At 49.5% G+C, this 19,249-nt stretch overlaps 1 protein-coding gene across 2 annotated transcripts in view; it reads left to right on the forward strand.

Moving 5' to 3' along the window:
- STX2 (syntaxin 2) overlaps window positions 1-19,249 on the forward strand; it is a 331,612-nt gene that overhangs the window by 207,218 nt on the left and 105,145 nt on the right. For both annotated transcript variants that reach the window (XM_078668008.1, XM_078668007.1), the window contains exon 5: window positions 9,466-9,539. In XM_078668008.1, coding sequence (XP_078524134.1) covers window positions 9,466-9,539 — 74 coding nt within the window. The remainder of the gene's footprint in view (window positions 1-9,465; window positions 9,540-19,249) is intronic.

Genomic DNA, 19,249 nt, shown 5'->3' on the forward strand with positions numbered 1-19,249 from the left:
TTCTAGATGCATCTATCATTTTGCTAATGGGGCTTCCATTTAGCTATAGGTCGATTTACTCCCTTTAGGTCAAACTACTCGCGCCAGTTTGACAGCTAGAATTGTGACAGGTATTTACACTATATACCTACTTTGAGTGAAGAGTGGGGTCGCTTTAATCAATGGGCGGTTTTACCATCTTGTAATTCAATTCGATTTCTGAAGGGTAGAAGGAAACAACCGATCAAAATGCAGTTTTGTATATAGTTATATTTTATTCTGTTTGGTCGTTTTCAAATTACCTTATTTTCTTCAGTGTTAGTTTTAGTTGAAAAAGAAGTTCTTACTTTCTTCAATTCCAGCCCCTTTTCGTGATTCCTCAATTATCGCTGATTAGAAAAAAAGGGGGAGGCACTTATATTACATCACAGAGTTGATGCTGTTGCCTCTATTATCAAACTTCCAAGATGTTAAGGAGCTTGAGGCTCACCTTGGATTTTAGATACATGAACAAATTTGCAAAAAGAAAGTCATTAAAGCTGATGACTTGGCAAGCCCTGGAGGAGTGAATGGTGTGTCTGAATGTCCAGAGGTCACCTACTTCCTCATCAACATCAGGTAGTGACACAGGTTGTTGTTCTTATCACTGGTTGGAATGCAAGGCCAATTTATGGTCCTTCGTTCTAGCCTTAAATCTCTGCAGTTCGTCCCCCTAGCTTTTTGCTAAGTTTTGTAACTAATTGCTGCCTCTTTAGTTCCTGCAGTTGATCAGGCAGTTCTCTACTTCTTCAGGCAGTGTGCTTGACTCTGGAAGAGAGTGCTGAACATGCTGCCGCTGCTTCTTCTTTGTCTCCCACTGTTCCTGAATGTGGTCTCTTCAATGTGCATATTAGGCTACCTCTGGGTACCTTACCTGGGTGGAAGAGGTGTGGCGCAGCGGCCAGGCGGCTGATTAGTTTGTGCTTTACAAATACCGGGTTCCTATTTACTATATTATTATTAACAAAGATGCTGTTGGAGCGGTTGAGAGCAGAGGCGAATGAGTAGAAAGATCAATCGTTTCACCTCTGTAAACAACTACAGGTGAAAGGTTGTCTGTTCAATGTTATTAACAATCCAGGATTTCAATTCGTCACACCTTTTTGTGGAAATGTACATTTTGGCCTTATACTGTGAATTCCCTTTCTCCATTTTCGCGCCTCATCTCGTACCGAAGATACAATAGCATTAGTTGGACTTGTTCCGGAATGCCTCTTGAGTTCCTTTATTCCTTGCTGCAAGGCACCAGAATTGTTTATTTGATTGACTCAAGAAAAAGGGAAAAGCAAAAATCTCCAATTGTGAGCATTTTCTCCCAATATCTACAGTGTGAGTGTAAGTGAAAATGTCTTGGCACATAGCTAGATAATAATTTATTAACAGTGTTTTATATACTTACTGAAAAAACAGTTAAAATGCAGTTATGACTAAGGGCGGAAACATCTGCAATTCATCATTTATATTTCATACCACAAACCATAACTTGCGCCACAGCCATCAGAACCATAACTCCTCTTCAAATAGCCATTTGTAAGCATGTCTCATGGTCTTGTGGACATGCTAATGCCAGTGGGGAACGGTGCTCGAGGCACGCTTAGGGCGACAATGTGTATTCGTGGTATTGAGAGAAGCTGGTTATGAGTGTTTGTCCTGTGGTGATTTGCGGTGAGGGTGCAACGCACAGGGCAATCAGAAGGGACAGGGGTAATATTGTTGTTGCGCACCACAGTTTCATTCTTCAAGACCCTGCTCTTTGGCTTAACGTTGTTGCTTGAAATAGTAATCTCTGATGTCTCCCAATCCATGTTTGCAGAGACAGCTGTTGAAACTTTTGTTCATGTCTGTTCATTTGACGGTTTATTTACTTTATGGTCATGCTATTTCTTTATAAAGGCATGCCGTTTCCACCCTTCTTGTTGTGATGTACAGCATGTCAACACCCTTCCTTTGGTGCTGTAGTGTATTTGAAGAAACAAAGCAGCTTTTGGGGAAGGATTGGTGCACTCATTACATGCAGTGACATCATTACTGTAGCCTTTGCATGGTGTCTTTTGGTCTTGTATGGTTGACTGTTGAAGATCCTTAAGCAAGTCTTAATTGGAGGTACACCACCTGATTCAGTTTGGAGTTGTAAGGAGACTTCATTACCGTTAATGATAGATGTTCCTACTTTGAAGACACGCACACATACGGCTTGTGTGCCGCATCACGTTTATATGTAAGTATCCAACAGTGAAGTCCATTGCCAAGTCTTTGCAATTTAACACAGGGAAGACCGAGGTGTTATACTGGCCTAGGATACAATCTCTTCTACCTAGCAACTTCTAGCCAAAGGACTTCTCGCCACTGGTCCAGCCTGTGAAGGTAGTACGGAATCTGGGTGTGATGTTCAACAGCGCCCTCACCCTGGATGCGCATGTCTCAAAGGTGGCAGCTGGCTGCTTGACCATCATTCGCCTCTTGAGAAAAATCCTGCCCCTGTTACCGCCCCTTGCTTGGATAGAGGTGGTGCGTTGCACTGTGCTCAGTAGGTTAGACTACTGCAACGCCTTGCTGCTGGAGTCCCCGAGCTACCTCATGGATAGACTCCAGAGACTCCAGTCTGCCGCTGCAAAATTAGCCCTGGGATGGCCAACTAGTTCTTCCTCCTCAGGGTCTCTGGCTCAGTTGCATTGGCTCCCAGTGAGGCAGAGGGTGACATTTAAGTCCCTCTGTCTGACCTTTAAAGCCCGCCACGGGTTAGGTCCGGCCTGCCTTCGAAGGAAGTTTTCATGGCATGTGCCGGCCCGCAATCTACGCTCCTCCTGGGCCAGGTTGGCGACCGTACCGAGTGTTATGGTTACTGTCTCTTTAATAGAACACTGACTGTCCTACATCATTGATGGAGTGTTTACATTCCTAAGACTGTGTCAGTTACTGAAGCTTGCTGTTGATGGTTGTATTAATAAACCAGCTCTTTCAACTAAACCTGATTTGAGAGCTTTTATCACTGGCGACGAGGGTCAAGGCTTGATTGGGGACAAGCACCTACAACCATCAACTCCCCTACTATTGAAATTTGGATTTGGACTTGGATTTGGACAAACTTTGATTTTGGTCACTGAATGCTGGGCACTGGATTGCACATTGGACACTGGATGCTGGGTACTGGATTGCACATTGGACACTGGATAATCGATTTGGACTTAGTTTTGTCAGACCTGGATTTATGTTTTTAATATCATACTCCAAACCCTAAGTTACACCTTGGACTCTGGATATTGTGTAACTTCTCTTCCTTGGATTGCTCAAAAATGGAATATATGAAATTTGGCTGATCTGGAAATTGGTTTACATTGGGAAGTATTAATCTTCCGCTGTCATCGCGCAAATTTTTTGGAAAACAGGTATTGTATGGACTCACCTGTTCAAAGTCTACCGTTGCGTTTTGTTTTTCTTTGAACCTTCTCGAGCAGAGCACCCAAACCGCGTGTGCCATTGCGTGAGCAGAGCACCGCGTGTAACTCAAGCCGCGTGTCTCTTCGCGTGTGTGACATCGTTGCTCGCTTGTTCTTCTCCTAGCATTCGCCTTCCTACGCGATGACTGAGGAACTTTGACCGTGACGCACGTTATGCACAGCGTCATCACGACGCGAACAGTGGCCATCTTGATTTCTGTTCGGTGCATGGCAATACAATTGGTCACCATGGTAACGGCGATGCGCACGGCAGCGCATTTTGACTAATTTAATGCTGATACACACAGCAGTCTATCGTTTGATACCATGGTAACGCCGATGCGCACGGCAGCGCATTTTGACTAATTTAATGCTGATACACACAGCAGTCTATCGTTTGATACCATGGTAACGCCGATGCGCACGGCAGCGCATTTTGACTAACTTAACGCTGATACATACAGCAGTCTATCGTTTGACACCAAAGTAACGCCGATGTGCACGGCAGCACATTTGCCTCACATAACAACGCTGATACACACAGCAGTGTATCTTTGGATTACCATATTCACGACGTCGATGTGCACGACAGCACATTTATATTTCTTCTTTTGTGAATTATAAAAAAAAAAAAAGAGGTCTTTTATTTTTTGTTTTGTTTTCTTTTCCACTTCAGTTAGTGTTTTCACTTGTACAACATGGCTACTGCTTCCAGTATGTCACAGCCCCCACCATTTCTCTCTGAAGAGGGAGAACCTATTCTCCCTTGGAAAAGGTGGTGGAATCTTTTTGATTCCTATTTGGTAGCAATTGGTGGAGAAAAGTTTTCAGCTGCCAGAAAACAAGCGATTTTATTGCATAATTTAGGAGTTGAGGGTAGGCACACCTATGATCGCATGGACACTATACCAGTGGGTGGTGCTGATGGTGAACCTTCTGACATTTTTGAGATGTCTATGTCCATGCTAGAAAGTTATTTTGGTCCTAGGATTAATGTTACCTTAGAACGCCACAGATTTTTCACTCGTGTTCAAGGTCCTGTTGAACGTGTTGGTACATTTGTAGCTGTTTTAAAGACTCTTGCACGCACTTGTGATTTTGGGGATTTAGCTGAATCACTGGTAAGAGATCAGCTCGTGAGATGTACGAACAGTGCAAGAGTCCAAGAGAAGTTGTTATCAAAGAACCCTTCTTTAAAAGAGGCTATGGATATTGTAGAAGGCATGGAGAATACCTCTACGTGGGTTAAAGAGATAAGGAAAAACAAAGAGGAAGCAAGTCACACTACTGCTGAGGTTAAGAAGAAAAATCAGGATGTTGTGCACAGGTTGGAAGAAGATGAGTTTTTTGAAGATTCACCTGAATCTATTGCTAAAGTTTCAGTTAATGTAAGAAACAAACTGCCCCAAAAGAATGTGTCATCTCAAAAGAGTTCTCAAGAGAGTCGTACTTTATTTAATAAAGAGACTTCATTTTCCAAAGAACGTGATGTTCGACAACAACGTTCATTTTCTAATCAAAGATTGCGTTGTTTCAGATGTGGTAGTTTTTCTCACACTTCTAATTATCCAAACTGTTTTGCAAGAGATAGTATTTGTAACAATTGTGGGGGTAAGGGTCGCTATGCTCGTGTTTGTAAATTCAACAAAAAGAAAGAATCTAATGAAAATGTATCTGATATTGTACGCACTGTAGTTGTTTCAAATGTAAAAGATATTGGAGAGGGTGTAGATTCTGAAAAGATTGTTATGCCTCTTTGTGATATAGGAATTGACAAGTATATGTTCAAGCTTATGGCAGATTCAGGATCTCCTTTTACCTTGATAGGTAACAAAATTTGGGATGAGGTTGTTGGTCTGGAAAATGTTCAACTATTACCTCCAGATATTGCTCCTTTGAGTTATAATCGTTCAAAAATAGACATCTTGGGGTATACAGTGGGTAAGACTTCTTTCAGAGGTAAAGAAATCACTGGCAAAGTTTACGTAGCTGTGAGAGGAGACAATCTTCTTGGCTGGAAACATCAACATGATTTTGGTATAATCCTTAATCCCTGTGCTAAAAATCCCCATGAATTATGAAAATCACTTGAAGATTTAATTTCCTCTTTTCTTTCTCAAGGAGTTAACAATGTTTCTGATTCCAATGACATTTTCTCTGAATTTCCTAAAGTGTTCTCAGATACATTGGGTTGTTTAAAGGGATTTGAACACAAAATTGTTCTCAAGAAATCTGCTAAACCGTGTGTGCATAAGGTTCGGAAAGTTCCTTATATGATGGTTGAACCGTTGAGATTGGAGATTGAGAAGCTTTTGAAATTAGGAGTGATTGAGGAAATTGAGTCTTCAGAGTGGTTGAGTCCTATAGTTTTGGCACCCAAGGATGGTGGAAAGGCGGTAAGGATGTGTGTGGATTTGCGTGGGTTGAATGAATGTATTTGGGTTGATCGACAACCTCTACCGAATATATCTGAGTCTATTAGTATTTTGAAAGGAGCGAACTTGTTCAGTGTTCTTGATCTCTCTTCTGCATACCACCAAATTGTTTTACATCAAGAATCTAGACATTTAACATCTTTTGTTACACCTCTTGGTGCTTATCGGTTCTTGAGAATGCCCTTTGGGTTAGCCTCGGCTGCTGCTGGCTTTCAAAGGGTGATGAAAATGGTTCTTGGGGATTTACATAATGTTATGTTCTTCGAGGATGACATCTTGATGTATGGAGTGAATGCCAAGGAACATGATGCTGTCTTAAGGTCGGTGTTGAATAGACTATCTGACAAGGGTCTCACAGTCAAGAAAGAGAAATGCAGGATTGGTTTGGACTCAGTTACCTATCTAGGACATGTAATCTCTGGGAAAGGGATACAACCTAAGTTAGAATTGGCTGAGAGTATTGTCAAAGCGCCAGCTCCTGGAGATAAAGATCAAGTTAAGTCTTTCTTGGGCATGGCAGAATTTTATTCCAAATTTGTCAAAGGTTTTGCCAGCATTACTGAGCCTATAAGATCCCTTTTAAAAAAGGGTGCACGGTTCACTTGGTCAAGTGATTGTGAAGAGGCATTTTGTTTGATAAAGAATGAAATTGGCAAGATGCCCACTCTGGGCCACTTTGATTCAAAACAGAAAACCATTGTCACTACTGATGCCAGCCTTAAAGGTCTTGGCGCTGTACTTTCTCAAATTGTGAATGGGGAGGAAGTTGTGGTGGCTTTTGCTTCAAGGGCTTTGAGAGACGCAGAATTGAATTATTCATGCATCGAAAGAGAGGCATTGGCTGTATTTTGGTCTATACATAATTTTAAGTTCTTTTTATGGGGCATTCCGTTTCTTGTAAGATCGGATCATCGGCCTCTTGTTCAGATATTCTCTTGTCACCAAAGTGATCATATGACGCCCAGGTTGAAGAGATGGAGTGAAGGTCTACAGGAATTTAACTTTAGGGTACAGTATATTGCTGGTCAGAACAACAGTCCCGCAGACTGTTTATCAAGGTTGCCGATTGAAGGGAATTGTTTTTCAGGTAATCTAGAATGCATAAATTGGGTACTAGAATCTTCTTTGTCTAAGGATGAATGGTCAGGTTGTGTTGATAATGACGTTGTTTTTCAATCTTTGAGAGATATCATCAGAGTAGGGTGGCCTAGGTATGATCAACTGGATAGTGAATTGAAACCTTATTGGAATGTTAGAAATGACTTGACATTTTGTCAAGGTAACTTGTTGAGAGGTGACAGACTAGTTCCTCCTAGTGATTTGCGTGAGAAAGTTGTCAATCTGGCTCATGAAGGGCATCTGGGGAGGAATCTCACCAAGGCTCGCATCAGAGAGAGATACTGGTGGCCTAGTATGGATCGGATGGTGGAAGCTGTTGTGAAAGATTGCCATTTGTGTGCTGCCAATGACAAATCACACACCACTAGTCATTCTCCTCTTTCTCCAGTAGAAGTTCCTGTTACGGTTTGGACAAAAGTAGGGCTAGATATAGCGGGTCCTTTTGAGCTCATGCCCTCACATGAGAGGTTTGTGGTATTGCTGGTGGATTACACTTCGAAATGGGTGATTTCAAAATGCATGGGCATGGTGAATTCTAGAGCTATTATTGAGTTTCTCAAGGATGTATTTGTGTCAGAAGGGGTGCCTAAGTATGTGCTTACTGACAATGGGGTACAATTTACCTCCAATGAAATGAACTGTTTTCTTAAGGATCTTGGAATTGTTCACCAAAAGACAGCTCTTTATTCACCTCCGGCGAATGGTCTTACTGAGCGTATGAATAGAGTTGTTAAAAGTTGTGCGCAGAGGGCTTTGCAATCTAAAGTTTCTTTCAGTAGTGTGTTGAGGGAGACTTGGTGGGCACATCGCACTGTTCCCAATGCTATCATGCAAAAATCACCTTTTGAAGCACTGAGGGGGAGGTTAGCTAATTCCAAACTCAATCCAGCTTGGCTCACGCAAAGGGTTTGTGATGATAGTGTTGAGAACAAATTGAGGAGGAGAGATGCGTTGGCTGAATACCAATGGAAGTATAAACAACGTTATGATGATAAGATGGCTGTCAAATATAAGAAATGGAATATTGGAGATAGTGTTCTTGTGAAGAAGCCAGGATATGGACACAAGGGTACTTCCAATTTCAGTGGTCCTTTCATCATTACTGCTATAAGGAAAAATGTTGTGACTTTAGACAATGGGTGCACTTGGAACATGTCTAGATTAGCAAAGTGTACTGAGTCTAATAGTCATTCCGATAGTAGTTCTGTGCCTATTGGTAATTCCAGTCTTACTTGGACTTCTCCTAGCCAGAGACATAATGGTGTTCTTAATAGTTCAAGAATGGTTCCTAGGATGAGACAAGTGCCCAGGAAATTAAGTATTATGTTCTGTATTAAATGATCTAATACAGTTTCTTGCATATTGTTTATATCCAGGAAATTTATTGATTTAATTCTGTTTAAAAATTAGGTTCTGAATTGAATCATTTAGCACAGTTTCTTGTATATTTTTTATCCTTATGTATTAGTTATTCAGTTTTTATACTAATGCCTTTAAGTTGTTTTGTTCTAAATCTTATTTATCTTTTCTTTTATATTGGTAAGGGGATGTGTTATGGTTACTGTCTCTTTAATAGAACACTGCCTGTCCTGCATCATTGATGGAGTGTTTACATTCCTAAGACTGTGTCAGTTACTGAAGCTTGCTGTTGATGGTTGTATTAATAAACCAGCTCGTTCAACTAAACCTGATTTGAGAGCTTTTATCACCGAGGTTTAGGCGATCCAGAGCAGGAGGTAGATCGTTCAGTGTGGCTGCGGCCAAGCTCTGGAACTCTCTTCCCACTGAACTAAGGCAGGTCACCGGCCTTCTTACTTTTAGAAGGCAGTTAAAAACCTGGCTTTTTCCCCTCTCTTCATAAACCTTAGCCTGTGACTTGTTGCCCCTTCTTTTTCTGTTGAGTCTGCCAGCGCCAGGATGCCTCTCGAGGTGATCGCGCGCTCTATAAGTGAAATAAATAAATAAATAAATAAATTGGGCCATGCAGTGCTGCAGAACCTCTTCACCAGGTAAGTAGAATGCCTTTCTCATGCCTTTTCCATCAGGGTGTACATGCATGGAGATTACACTGCTGAGTGACTTACCACTGTATTTCTTCCTGGGTGCATACACACCCACCCCTTTATCAAGCACCAGAAGTCTGTATTTCACTTGTCAACAAATCAGACATTGGAGTGTGACTGTAGTATGACCTAGGTGGAAGCACCAGCATTCATGTTTTCTTTACTTTTAGTACTGTCGTGGGATGCGGCCGTTGAGGTCTGCATTTTCGGTGTATATAGAATGATTGCTACTGTAATAACATTACTTACAGCTGATACCCTGCTGGTTAGACCTGAAACTATCTGAGCGATCACAGAGTGCTGGCATAGATTAAATGCCATTCATTTATCATTGGCAGATGACTGGCAGGCAGTTTTAGAATGTGGTCAATAACAGTTGCTTTGCTCTTTTAGCTATTGAACAGAGCTTCGAGCAGGATGCCAGCGCTAACAGAACCTCCGTGAACCTCCGGATACGAAAAACCCAGGTAAGAGATCCTGCCCTGTTAGAACCTGAGAAGGGCGAGCTCCATCAGTGGAGTCTGACTGCTTGCGCAATCTCCTCAATGTGCTGTGGAGCACCTGGTCCAGACACATCAGGGGCGAGGATCGAAAGCACTGAGTAGGGCGAGGTCCAGACACATCAGGGGCGAGGATCGAATGCTCTGAGTAGGGCGAGGTCCAGACACATCAGGGGCTAGGTTCGAATGCACTGAGTAGGGCGAGGTCCAGACACATAAGGGGCAAGGATCGAATGCTCTGAGTAGGGCGAGGTCCAGACACATAAGGGGCAGGGATCGAATGCACTGAGTAGGGCGAGGTCCAGACACATCAGGGGCTAGGTTCGAATGCACTGAGTAGGGCGAGGTCCAGACACATAAGGGGCGAGGATCGAATGCACTGAGTAGGGCGAGGTCCAGACACATCAGGGGCGAGGATCGAATGCTCTGAGTAGGGCGAGGTCCAGACACATAAGGGGCGAGGATCGAATGCACTGAGTAGGGCGAGGTCCAGACACATCAGGGGCGAGGATCGAATGCTCTGAGTAGGGCGAGGTCCAGACACATAAGGGGCGAGGATCGAATGCACTGAGTAGGGCGAGGTCCAGACACATCAGGGGCTAGGTTCGAATGCACTGAGTAGGGCGAGGTCCAGACACATCAGGGGCGATGATCGAATGCACTGAGTAGGGCGAGGTCCATCAGTGGAGTCTGACTGCTCGGAGCAATCTCCTCAATGTGCTGTGGAGCACCTGGTCCAGACACATCAGGGGCGAGGATCGAATGCACTGAGTAGGGCGGGGTCCAGACACATAAGGGGCGAGGATCGAATGCACTGAGTAGGGCGAGGTCCAGACACATAAGGGGCGAGGATCGAATGCACTGAGTAGGGCGAGGTCCAGACACATCAGGGGCGAGGATCGAATGCACTGAGTAGGGCGAGGTCCAGACACATAAGGGGCGAGGATCGAATGCACTGAGTAGGGCGAGGTCCAGACACATCAGGGGCGAGGATCGAATGCACTGAGTAGGGCGAGGTCCAGACACATAAGGGGCGAGGATCGAATGCACTGAGTAGGGCGAGGTCCAGACACATCAGGGGCGAGGATCGAATGCACTGAGTAGGGCGAGGTCCAGACACATAAGGGACGAGGATCGAATGCACTGAGTAGGGCGAGGTCCAGACACATAAGGGGCGAGGATCGAATGCACTGAGTAGGGCGAGGTCCAGACACATAAGGGGTGAGGATCGAATGCACTGAGTAGGGCGAGGTCCAGACACATCAGGGGCGAGGATCGAATGCACTGAGTAGGGCGAGGTCCAGACACATAAGGGGCGAGGATCGAATGCACTGAGTAGGGCGAGGTCCAGACACATAAGGGGTGAGGATCGAATGCACTGAGTAGCGCGAGGTCGAGGCACATAAGGGGCGAGGATCGAATGCACTGAGTAGGGCGAGGTCCAGACACATCAGGGGCGAGGATCGAATGCACTGAGTAGGGCGAGGTCCAGACACATAAGGGGCGAGGATCGAATGCACTGAGTAGGGCGAGGTCCAGACACATAAGGGGCGAGGATCGAATGCACTGAGTAGGGCGAGGTCCAGACACATAAGGGGCGAGGATCGAATGCTCTGAGTAGGGCGAGGTCCAGACACATAAGGGGCGAGGATCGAATGCACTGAGTAGGGCGAGGTCCAGACACATCCGGGGCGAGGATCGAATGCTCTGAGTAGGGCGAGGTCCAGACACATAAGGGGCGAGGATCGAATGCACTGAGTAGGGCGAGGTCCAGACACATCCGGGGCGAGGATCGAATGCATTGAGTAGGGCGAGGTCCAGACACATCAGGGGCGAGGATCGAATGCACTGAGTAGGGCGAGGTCCAGACACATAAGGGGCGAGGATCGAATGCACTGAGTAGGGCGAGGTCCAGACACATCAGGGGCAAGGATCGAATGCACTGAGTAGGGCGAGGTCCAGACACATCAGGGGCGAGGATCGAATGCACTGAGTAGGGCGAGGTCCAGACACATCAGGGGCGAGGATCGAATGCTCTGAGTAGGGCGAGGTCCAGACACATCAGGGGCGAGGATCGAAAGCACTGAGTAGGGTGAGGTCCAGACACATCAGGGGCGAGGTTCGAATGCACTGAGTAGGGCGAGGTCCAGACACATAAGGGGCGAGGATCGAATGCACTGAGTAGGGCGAGGTCCAGACACATAAGGGGCGAGGATCGAATGCACTGAGTAGGGCGAGGTCCAGACACATAAGGGGCGAGGATCGAATACACTGAGTAGGGCGAGGTCCAGACACATCAGGGGCGAGGATCGAATACACTGAGTAGGGCGAGGTCCAGACACATCAGGGGCGAGGATCGAATGCACTGAGTAGGGCGAGGTCCTGACACATCAGGGGCGAGGATCGAATGCACTGAGTAGGGCGAGCTCCAGACACATAAGGGGCGAGGATCGAATGCACTGAGTAGGGCGAGGTCCAGACACATAAGGGGCGAGGATCGAATGCACTGAGTAGGGCGAGGTCCAGACACATAAGGTGCGAGGTTCGAATGCTCTGAGTAGGGCGAGGTCCAGACACATAAGGGGCGAGGATCGAATGCACTGAGTAGGGCGAGGTCCAGACACATAAGGGGCGAGGATCGAATGCACTGAGTAGGGCGAGTTCCAGACACATCAGGGGCGAGGATCGAAAGCACTGAGTAGGGCGAGGTCCAGACACATAAGGGGCGAGGTTCGAATGCACTGAGTAGGGCGAGGTCCAGACACATCAGGGGCGAGGATCGAATGCTCTGAGTAGGGCGAGGTCCAGACACATAAGGGGCGAAGATCGAATGCACTGAGTAGGGCGAGGTCCAGACACATAAGGGGCGAGGATCGAATGCACTGAGTAGGGCGAGGTCCAGACACATCAGGGGCGAGGATCGAATGCACTGAGTAGGGCGAGGTCCTGACACATAAGGTGCGAGGATCGAATGCACGGAGTAGGGCGAGGTCCAGACACATAAGGGGCGAAGATCGAATGCACTGAGTAGGGCGAGGTCCAGACACATAAGGGGCGAAGATCGAATGCACTGAGTAGGGCGAGGTCCAGACACATAAGGGGCGAGGATCGAATGCTCTGAGTAGGGCGAGGTCCAGACACATAAGGGGCGAGGATCGAATGCACTGAGTAGGGCGAGGTCCTGACACATAAGGTGCGAGGATCGAATGCACGGAGTAGGGCGAGGTCCAGACACATAAGGGGCGAGGATCGAATGCACTGAGTAGGGCGAGGTCCTGACACATAAGGTGCGAGGATCGAATGCACGGAGTAGGGCGAGGTCCAGACACATAAGGGGCGAGGATCGAATGCACTGAGTAGGGCGAGGTCCAGACACATAAGGGGCGAGGATCGAATACACTGAGTAGGGCGAGGTCCATCAGCTGAGTCTGACTGCTCGGAGCAATCTCCTCAATGTGCTGTGGAGCACCTGGTCCTGACACATAAGGGGCGAGGATCGAATGCACTGAGTAGGGCGAGGTCCAGACACATCAGGGGCGAGGATCGAATGCACTGAGTAGGGCGAGGTCCAGACACATCAGGGGCGAGGATCGAATACACTGAGTAGGGCGAGGTCCAGACACATCAGGGGCAAGGATCGAATGCACTGAGTAGGGCGAGGTCCAGACACATAAGGGGCGAGGATCGAATGCACTGAGTAGGGCGAGGTCCAGACACATAAGGGGCGAGGATCGAATGCACTGAGTAGGGCGAGGTCCAGACACATCAGGGGCGAGGATCGAATGCACTGAGTAGGGCGAGGTCCAGACACATAAGGGGCAGGGATCGAATGCACTGAGTAGGGCGAGGTCCAGACACATCAGGGGCGAGGATCGAATGCACTGAGTAGGGCGAGGTCCAGACACATCAGGGGCTAGGTTCGAATGCACTGAGTAGGGCGAGGTCCAGACACATCAGGGGCGATGATCGAATGCACTGAGTAGGGCGAGGTCCATCAGTGGAGTCTGACTGCTCGGAGCAATCTCCTCAATGTGCTGTGGAGCACCTGGTCCTGACACATAAGGGGCGAGGATCGAATGCACTGAGTAGGGCGAGGTCCAGACACATAAGGGGCAGGGATCGAATGCACTGAGTAGGGCGAGGTCCAGACACATAAGGGGCGAGGATCGAATGCACTGAGTAGGGCGAGGTCCAGACACATAAGGGGCGAGGATCGAATGCACTGAGTAGGGCGAGGTCCAGACACATAAGGGGTGAGGATCGAATGCACTGAGTAGGGCGAGGTCCAGACACATAAGGGGTGAGGATCGAATGCACTGAGTAGGGCGAGGTCCAGACACATCAGGGGTGAGGATCGAAAGCACTGAGTAGGGCGAGGTCCAGACACATAAGGGGCGAGGATCGAATGCACTGAGTAGGGCGAGGTCCAGACACATAAGGGGTGAGGATCGAATGCACTGAGTAGGGCGAGGTCCAGACACATAAGGGGTGAGGATCGAATGCACTGAGTAGGGCGAGGTCCAGACACATAAGGGGCGAGGATCGAATGCACTGAGTAGGGCGAGGTCCAGACACATAAGGGGTGAGGATCGAATGCACTGAGTAGGGCGAGGTCCAGACACATCAGGGGCGTGGATCGAATGCACTGAGTAGGGCGAGGTCCAGACACATAAGGGGTGAGGATCGAAAGCACTGAGTAGGGCGAGGTCCAGACACATCAGGGGCGAGTATCGAATGCACTGAGTAGGGCGAGGTCCAGACACATCAGGGGCGATGATCGAATGCACTGAGTAGGGCGAGGTCCATCAGTGGAGTCTGACTGCTCGGAGCAATCTCCTCAATGTGCTGTGGAGCACCTGGTCCTGACACATAAGGGGCGAGGATCGAATGCACTGAGTAGGGCGAGGTCCAGACACATAAGGGGCGAGGATCGAATGCTCTGAGTAGGGCGAGGTCCAGACACATAAGGGGCGAGGATCGAATGCACTGAGTAGGGCGAGGTCCAGACACATCAGGGGCGAGGATCGAATGCACTGAGTAGGGCGAGGTCCAGACACATAAGGGGTGAGGATCGAATGCACTGAGTAGGGCGAGGTCCAGACACATAAGGGGTGAGGATCGAATGCACTGAGTAGGGCGAGGTCCAGACACATAAGGGGTGAGGATCGAATGCACTGAGTAGGGCGAGGTCCAGACACATAAGGGGCGAGGATCGAAAGCACTGAGTAGGGCGAGGTCCAGACACATAAGGGGCAAGGATCGAATGCACTGAGTAGGGCGAGGTCCAGATACATAAGGGGTGAGGATCGAATGCACTGAGTAGGGCGAGGTCCAGACACATAAGGGGCGAGGATCGAATGCACTGAGTAGGGCGAGGTCCAGACACATGGGGCGAGGATCGAAAGCACTGAGTAGGGTGAGGTCCAGACACATCAGGGGCGAGGTTCGAATGCACTGAGTAGGGCGAGGTCCAGACACATAAGGGGCGAGGATCGAATGCACTGAGTAGGGCGAGTTCCAGACACATCAGGGGCGAGGATCGAATGCACTGAGTAGGGCGAGGTCCAGACACATAAGGGGCAGGGATCGAATGCACTGAGTAGGACGAGGTCCAGACACATCAGGGGCGAGGATCGAATGCTCTGAGTAGGGCGAGGTCCAGACACATAAGGGGCAAGGATCGAATGCTCTGAGTAGGGCGAGGTCCAGACACATCAGGGGCGAGGATCGAATGCTCTGAGTAGGACGAGGTCCAGACACATCAGGGGTGAGGATCGAATGCTCTGAGTAGGGCGAGGTCCAGACACATAAGGGGCAAGGATCGAATGCTCTGAGTAGGGCGAGGTCCAGACACATCAGGGGTGAGGATCGAATGCACTGAGTAGGGCGAGGTCCATCAGTGGAGTCTGACTGCTCGGAGCAATCTCCTCAATGTGCTGTGGAGCACCTGGTCCTGACACATAAGGGGCGAGGATCGAATGCACGGAGTAGGGCGAGGTCCAGACACATAAGGGGCGAGGATCGAATGCACTGAGTAGGGCGAGGTCCAGACACATAAGGGGTGAGGATCGAATGCACTGAGTAGGGCGAGGTCCAGACACATCAGGGGTGAGGATCGAAAGCACTGAGTAGGGCGAGGTCCAGACACATAAGGGGCGAGGATCGAATGCACTGAGTAGGGCGAGGTCCAGACACATAAGGGGTGAGGATCGAATGCACTGAGTAGGGCGAGGTCCAGACACATAAGGGGTGAGGATCGAATGCACTGAGTAGGGCGAGGTCCAGACACATAAGGGGCGAGGATCGAATGCACTGAGTAGGGCGAGGTCCAGACACATAAGGGGTGAGGATCGAATGCACTGAGTAGGGCGAGGTCCAGACACATCATGGGCGTGGATCGAATGCACTGAGTAGGGCGAGGTCCAGACACATAAGGGGTGAGGATCGAAAGCACTGAGTAGGGCGAGGTCCAGACACATCAGGGGCGAGTATCGAATGCACTGAGTAGGGCGAGGTCCAGACACATCAGGGGCGATGATCGAATGCACTGAGTAGGGCGAGGTCCATCAGTGGAGTCTGACTGCTCGGAGCAATCTCCTCAATGTGCTGTGGAGCACCTGGTCCTGACACATAAGGGGCGAGGATCGAATGCACTGAGTAGGGCGAGGTCCAGACACATAAGGGGCGAGGATCGAATGCTCTGAGTAGGGCGAGGTCCAGACACATAAGGGGCGAGGATCGAATGCACTGAGTAGGGCGAGGTCCAGACACATCAGGGGCGAGGATCGAATGCACTGAGTAGGGCGAGGTCCAGACACATAAGGGGTGAGGATCGAATGCACTGAGTAGGGCGAGGTCCAGACACATAAGGGGTGAGGATCGAATGCACTGAGTAGGGCGAGGTCCAGACACATAAGGGGTGAGGATCGAATGCACTGAGTAGGGCGAGGTCCAGACACATAAGGGGCGAGGATCGAAAGCACTGAGTAGGGCGAGGTCCAGACACATAAGGGGCAAGGATCGAATGCACTGAGTAGGGCGAGGTCCAGATACATAAGGGGTGAGGATCGAATGCACTGAGTAGGGCGAGGTCCAGACACATAAGGGGCGAGGATCGAATGCACTGAGTAGGGCGAGGTCCAGACACATGGGGCGAGGATCGAAAGCACTGAGTAGGGTGAGGTCCAGACACATCAGGGGCGAGGTTCGAATGCACTGAGTAGGGCGAGGTCCAGACACATAAGGGGCGAGGATCGAATGCACTGAGTAGGGCGAGTTCCAGACACATCAGGGGCGAGGATCGAATGCACTGAGTAGGGCGAGGTCCAGACACATAAGGGGCAGGGATCGAATGCACTGAGTAGGACGAGGTCCAGACACATCAGGGGCGAGGATCGAATGCTCTGAGTAGGGCGAGGTCCAGACACATAAGGGGCAAGGATCGAATGCTCTGAGTAGGGCGAGGTCCAGACACATCAGGGGCGAGGATCGAATGCTCTGAGTAGGACGAGGTCCAGACACATCAGGGGTGAGGATCGAATGCTCTGAGTAGGGCGAGGTCCAGACACATAAGGGGCAAGGATCGAATGCTCTGAGTAGGGCGAGGTCCAGACACATCAGGGGTGAGGATCGAATGCACTGAGTAGGGCGAGGTCCATCAGTGGAGTCTGACTGCTCGGAGCAATCTCCTCAATGTGCTGTGGAGCACCTGGTCCTGACACATAAGGGGCGAGGATCGAATGCACGGAGTAGGGCGAGGTCCAGACACATAAGGGGCGAGGATCGAATGCACTGAGTAGGGCGAGGTCCAGACACATAAGGGGCGAGGATCGAATGCACTGAGTAGGGCGAGGTCCAGACACATAAGGGGCAAGGATCGAATGCACTGAGTAGGGCGAGGTCCAGACACATAAGGGGCGAGGATCGAATGCACTGAGTAGGGCGAGGTCCAGACACATAAGGGGCAAGGATCGAATGCACTGAGTAGGGCGAGGTCCAGACACATCAGGGGCGAGGATCGAAAGCACTGAGTAGGGCGAGGTCCAGACACATAAGGGGCAAGGATCGAATGCACTGAGTAGGGCGAGGTCCAGATACATAAGGGGTGAGGATCGAATGCACTGAGTAGGGCGAGGTCCAGACACATAAGGGGCGAGGATCGAATGCACTGAGTAGGGCGAGGTCCAGACACATGGGGCGAGGATCGAAAGCACTGAGTAGGGTGAGGTCCAGACACATCAGGGGCGAGGTTCGAATGCACTGAGTAGGGCGAGGTCCAGACACATCAGGGGCGAGTATCGAATGCACTGAGTAGGGCGAGGTCCAGACACATCAGGGGCTAGGTTCGAATGCACTGAGTAGGGCGAGGTCCAGACACATCAGGGGGGAGGATCGAATGCACTGAGTAGGGCGAGGTCCAGACACATAAGGGGCGAGGATCGAATGCACTGAGTAGGGCGAGGTCCAGACACATCAGGGGCGATGATCGAATGCACTGAGTAGGGCGAGGTCCAGACACATAAGGGGCGAGGATCGAATGCACTGAGTAGGGCGAGGTCCAGACACATAAGGTGCGAGGTTCGAATGCACTGAGTAGGGCGAGGTCCAGACACATAAGGGGCGAGGATCGAATGCACTGAGTAGGGCGAGGTCCAGACACATCAGGGGCGATGATCGAATGCACTGAGTAGGGCGAGGTCCATCAGTGGAGTCTGACTGCTCGGAGCAATCTCCTCAATGTGCTGTGGAGCACCTGGTCCTGACACATAAGGGGCGAGGATCGAATGCACTGAGTAGGGCGAGGTCCAGACACATAAGGGGCGAGGATTGAATGCTCTAAGTAGGGCGAGGTCCAGACACATAAGGGGCGAGGATCGAATGCACTGAGTAGGGCGAGGTCCAGACACATCAGGGGCGAGGATCGAATGCACTGAGTAGGGCGAGGTCCAGACACATAAGGGGTGAGGATCGAATGCACTGAGTAGGGCGAGGTCCAGACACATCAGGGGCAAGGATCGAATGCACTGAGTAGGACGAGGTCCAGACACATCAGGGGTGAGGATCGAATGCACTGAGTAGGGCGAGGTCCAGACACATAAGGGGCGAGGATCGAATGCACTGAGTAGGGCGAGGTCCAGACACATCAGGGGCGAGGATCGAATGCTCTGAGTAGGGCGAGGTCCAGACACATCAGGGGCGAGGATCGAATGCTCTGAGTAGGGCGAGGTCCAGACACATCAGGGGCGAGGATCGAATGCTCTGAGTAGGGCGAGGTCCAGACACATCAGGGGCGAGGATCGAATGCACTGAGTAGGGCGAGGTCCAGACACATCAGGGGCGAGGATCGAATGCTCTGAGTAGGGCGAGGTCCAGACACATAAGGGGCGAGGATCGAATGCACTGAGTAGGGCGAGGTCCAGACACATAAGGGGCAAGGATCGAATGCTCTGAGTAGGGCGAGGTCCAGACACATAAGGGGCGAGGATCGAATGCACTGAGTAGGGCGAGGTCCAGACACATAAGGGGCAAGGATCGAATGCTCTGAGTAGGGCGAGGTCCAGACACATAAGGGGCGAGGATCGAATGCTCTGAGTAGGGCGAGGTCCAGACACATCAGGAGCGATGATCGAATGCTCTGAGTAGGGCGAGGTCCAGACACATAAGGGGCGAGGATCGAA

This window comes from Lissotriton helveticus, chromosome 11, assembly GCF_964261635.1.
Source record: "Lissotriton helveticus chromosome 11, aLisHel1.1, whole genome shotgun sequence".
In the NCBI taxonomy this organism is placed as follows: domain Eukaryota; kingdom Metazoa; phylum Chordata; class Amphibia; order Caudata; family Salamandridae; genus Lissotriton; species Lissotriton helveticus.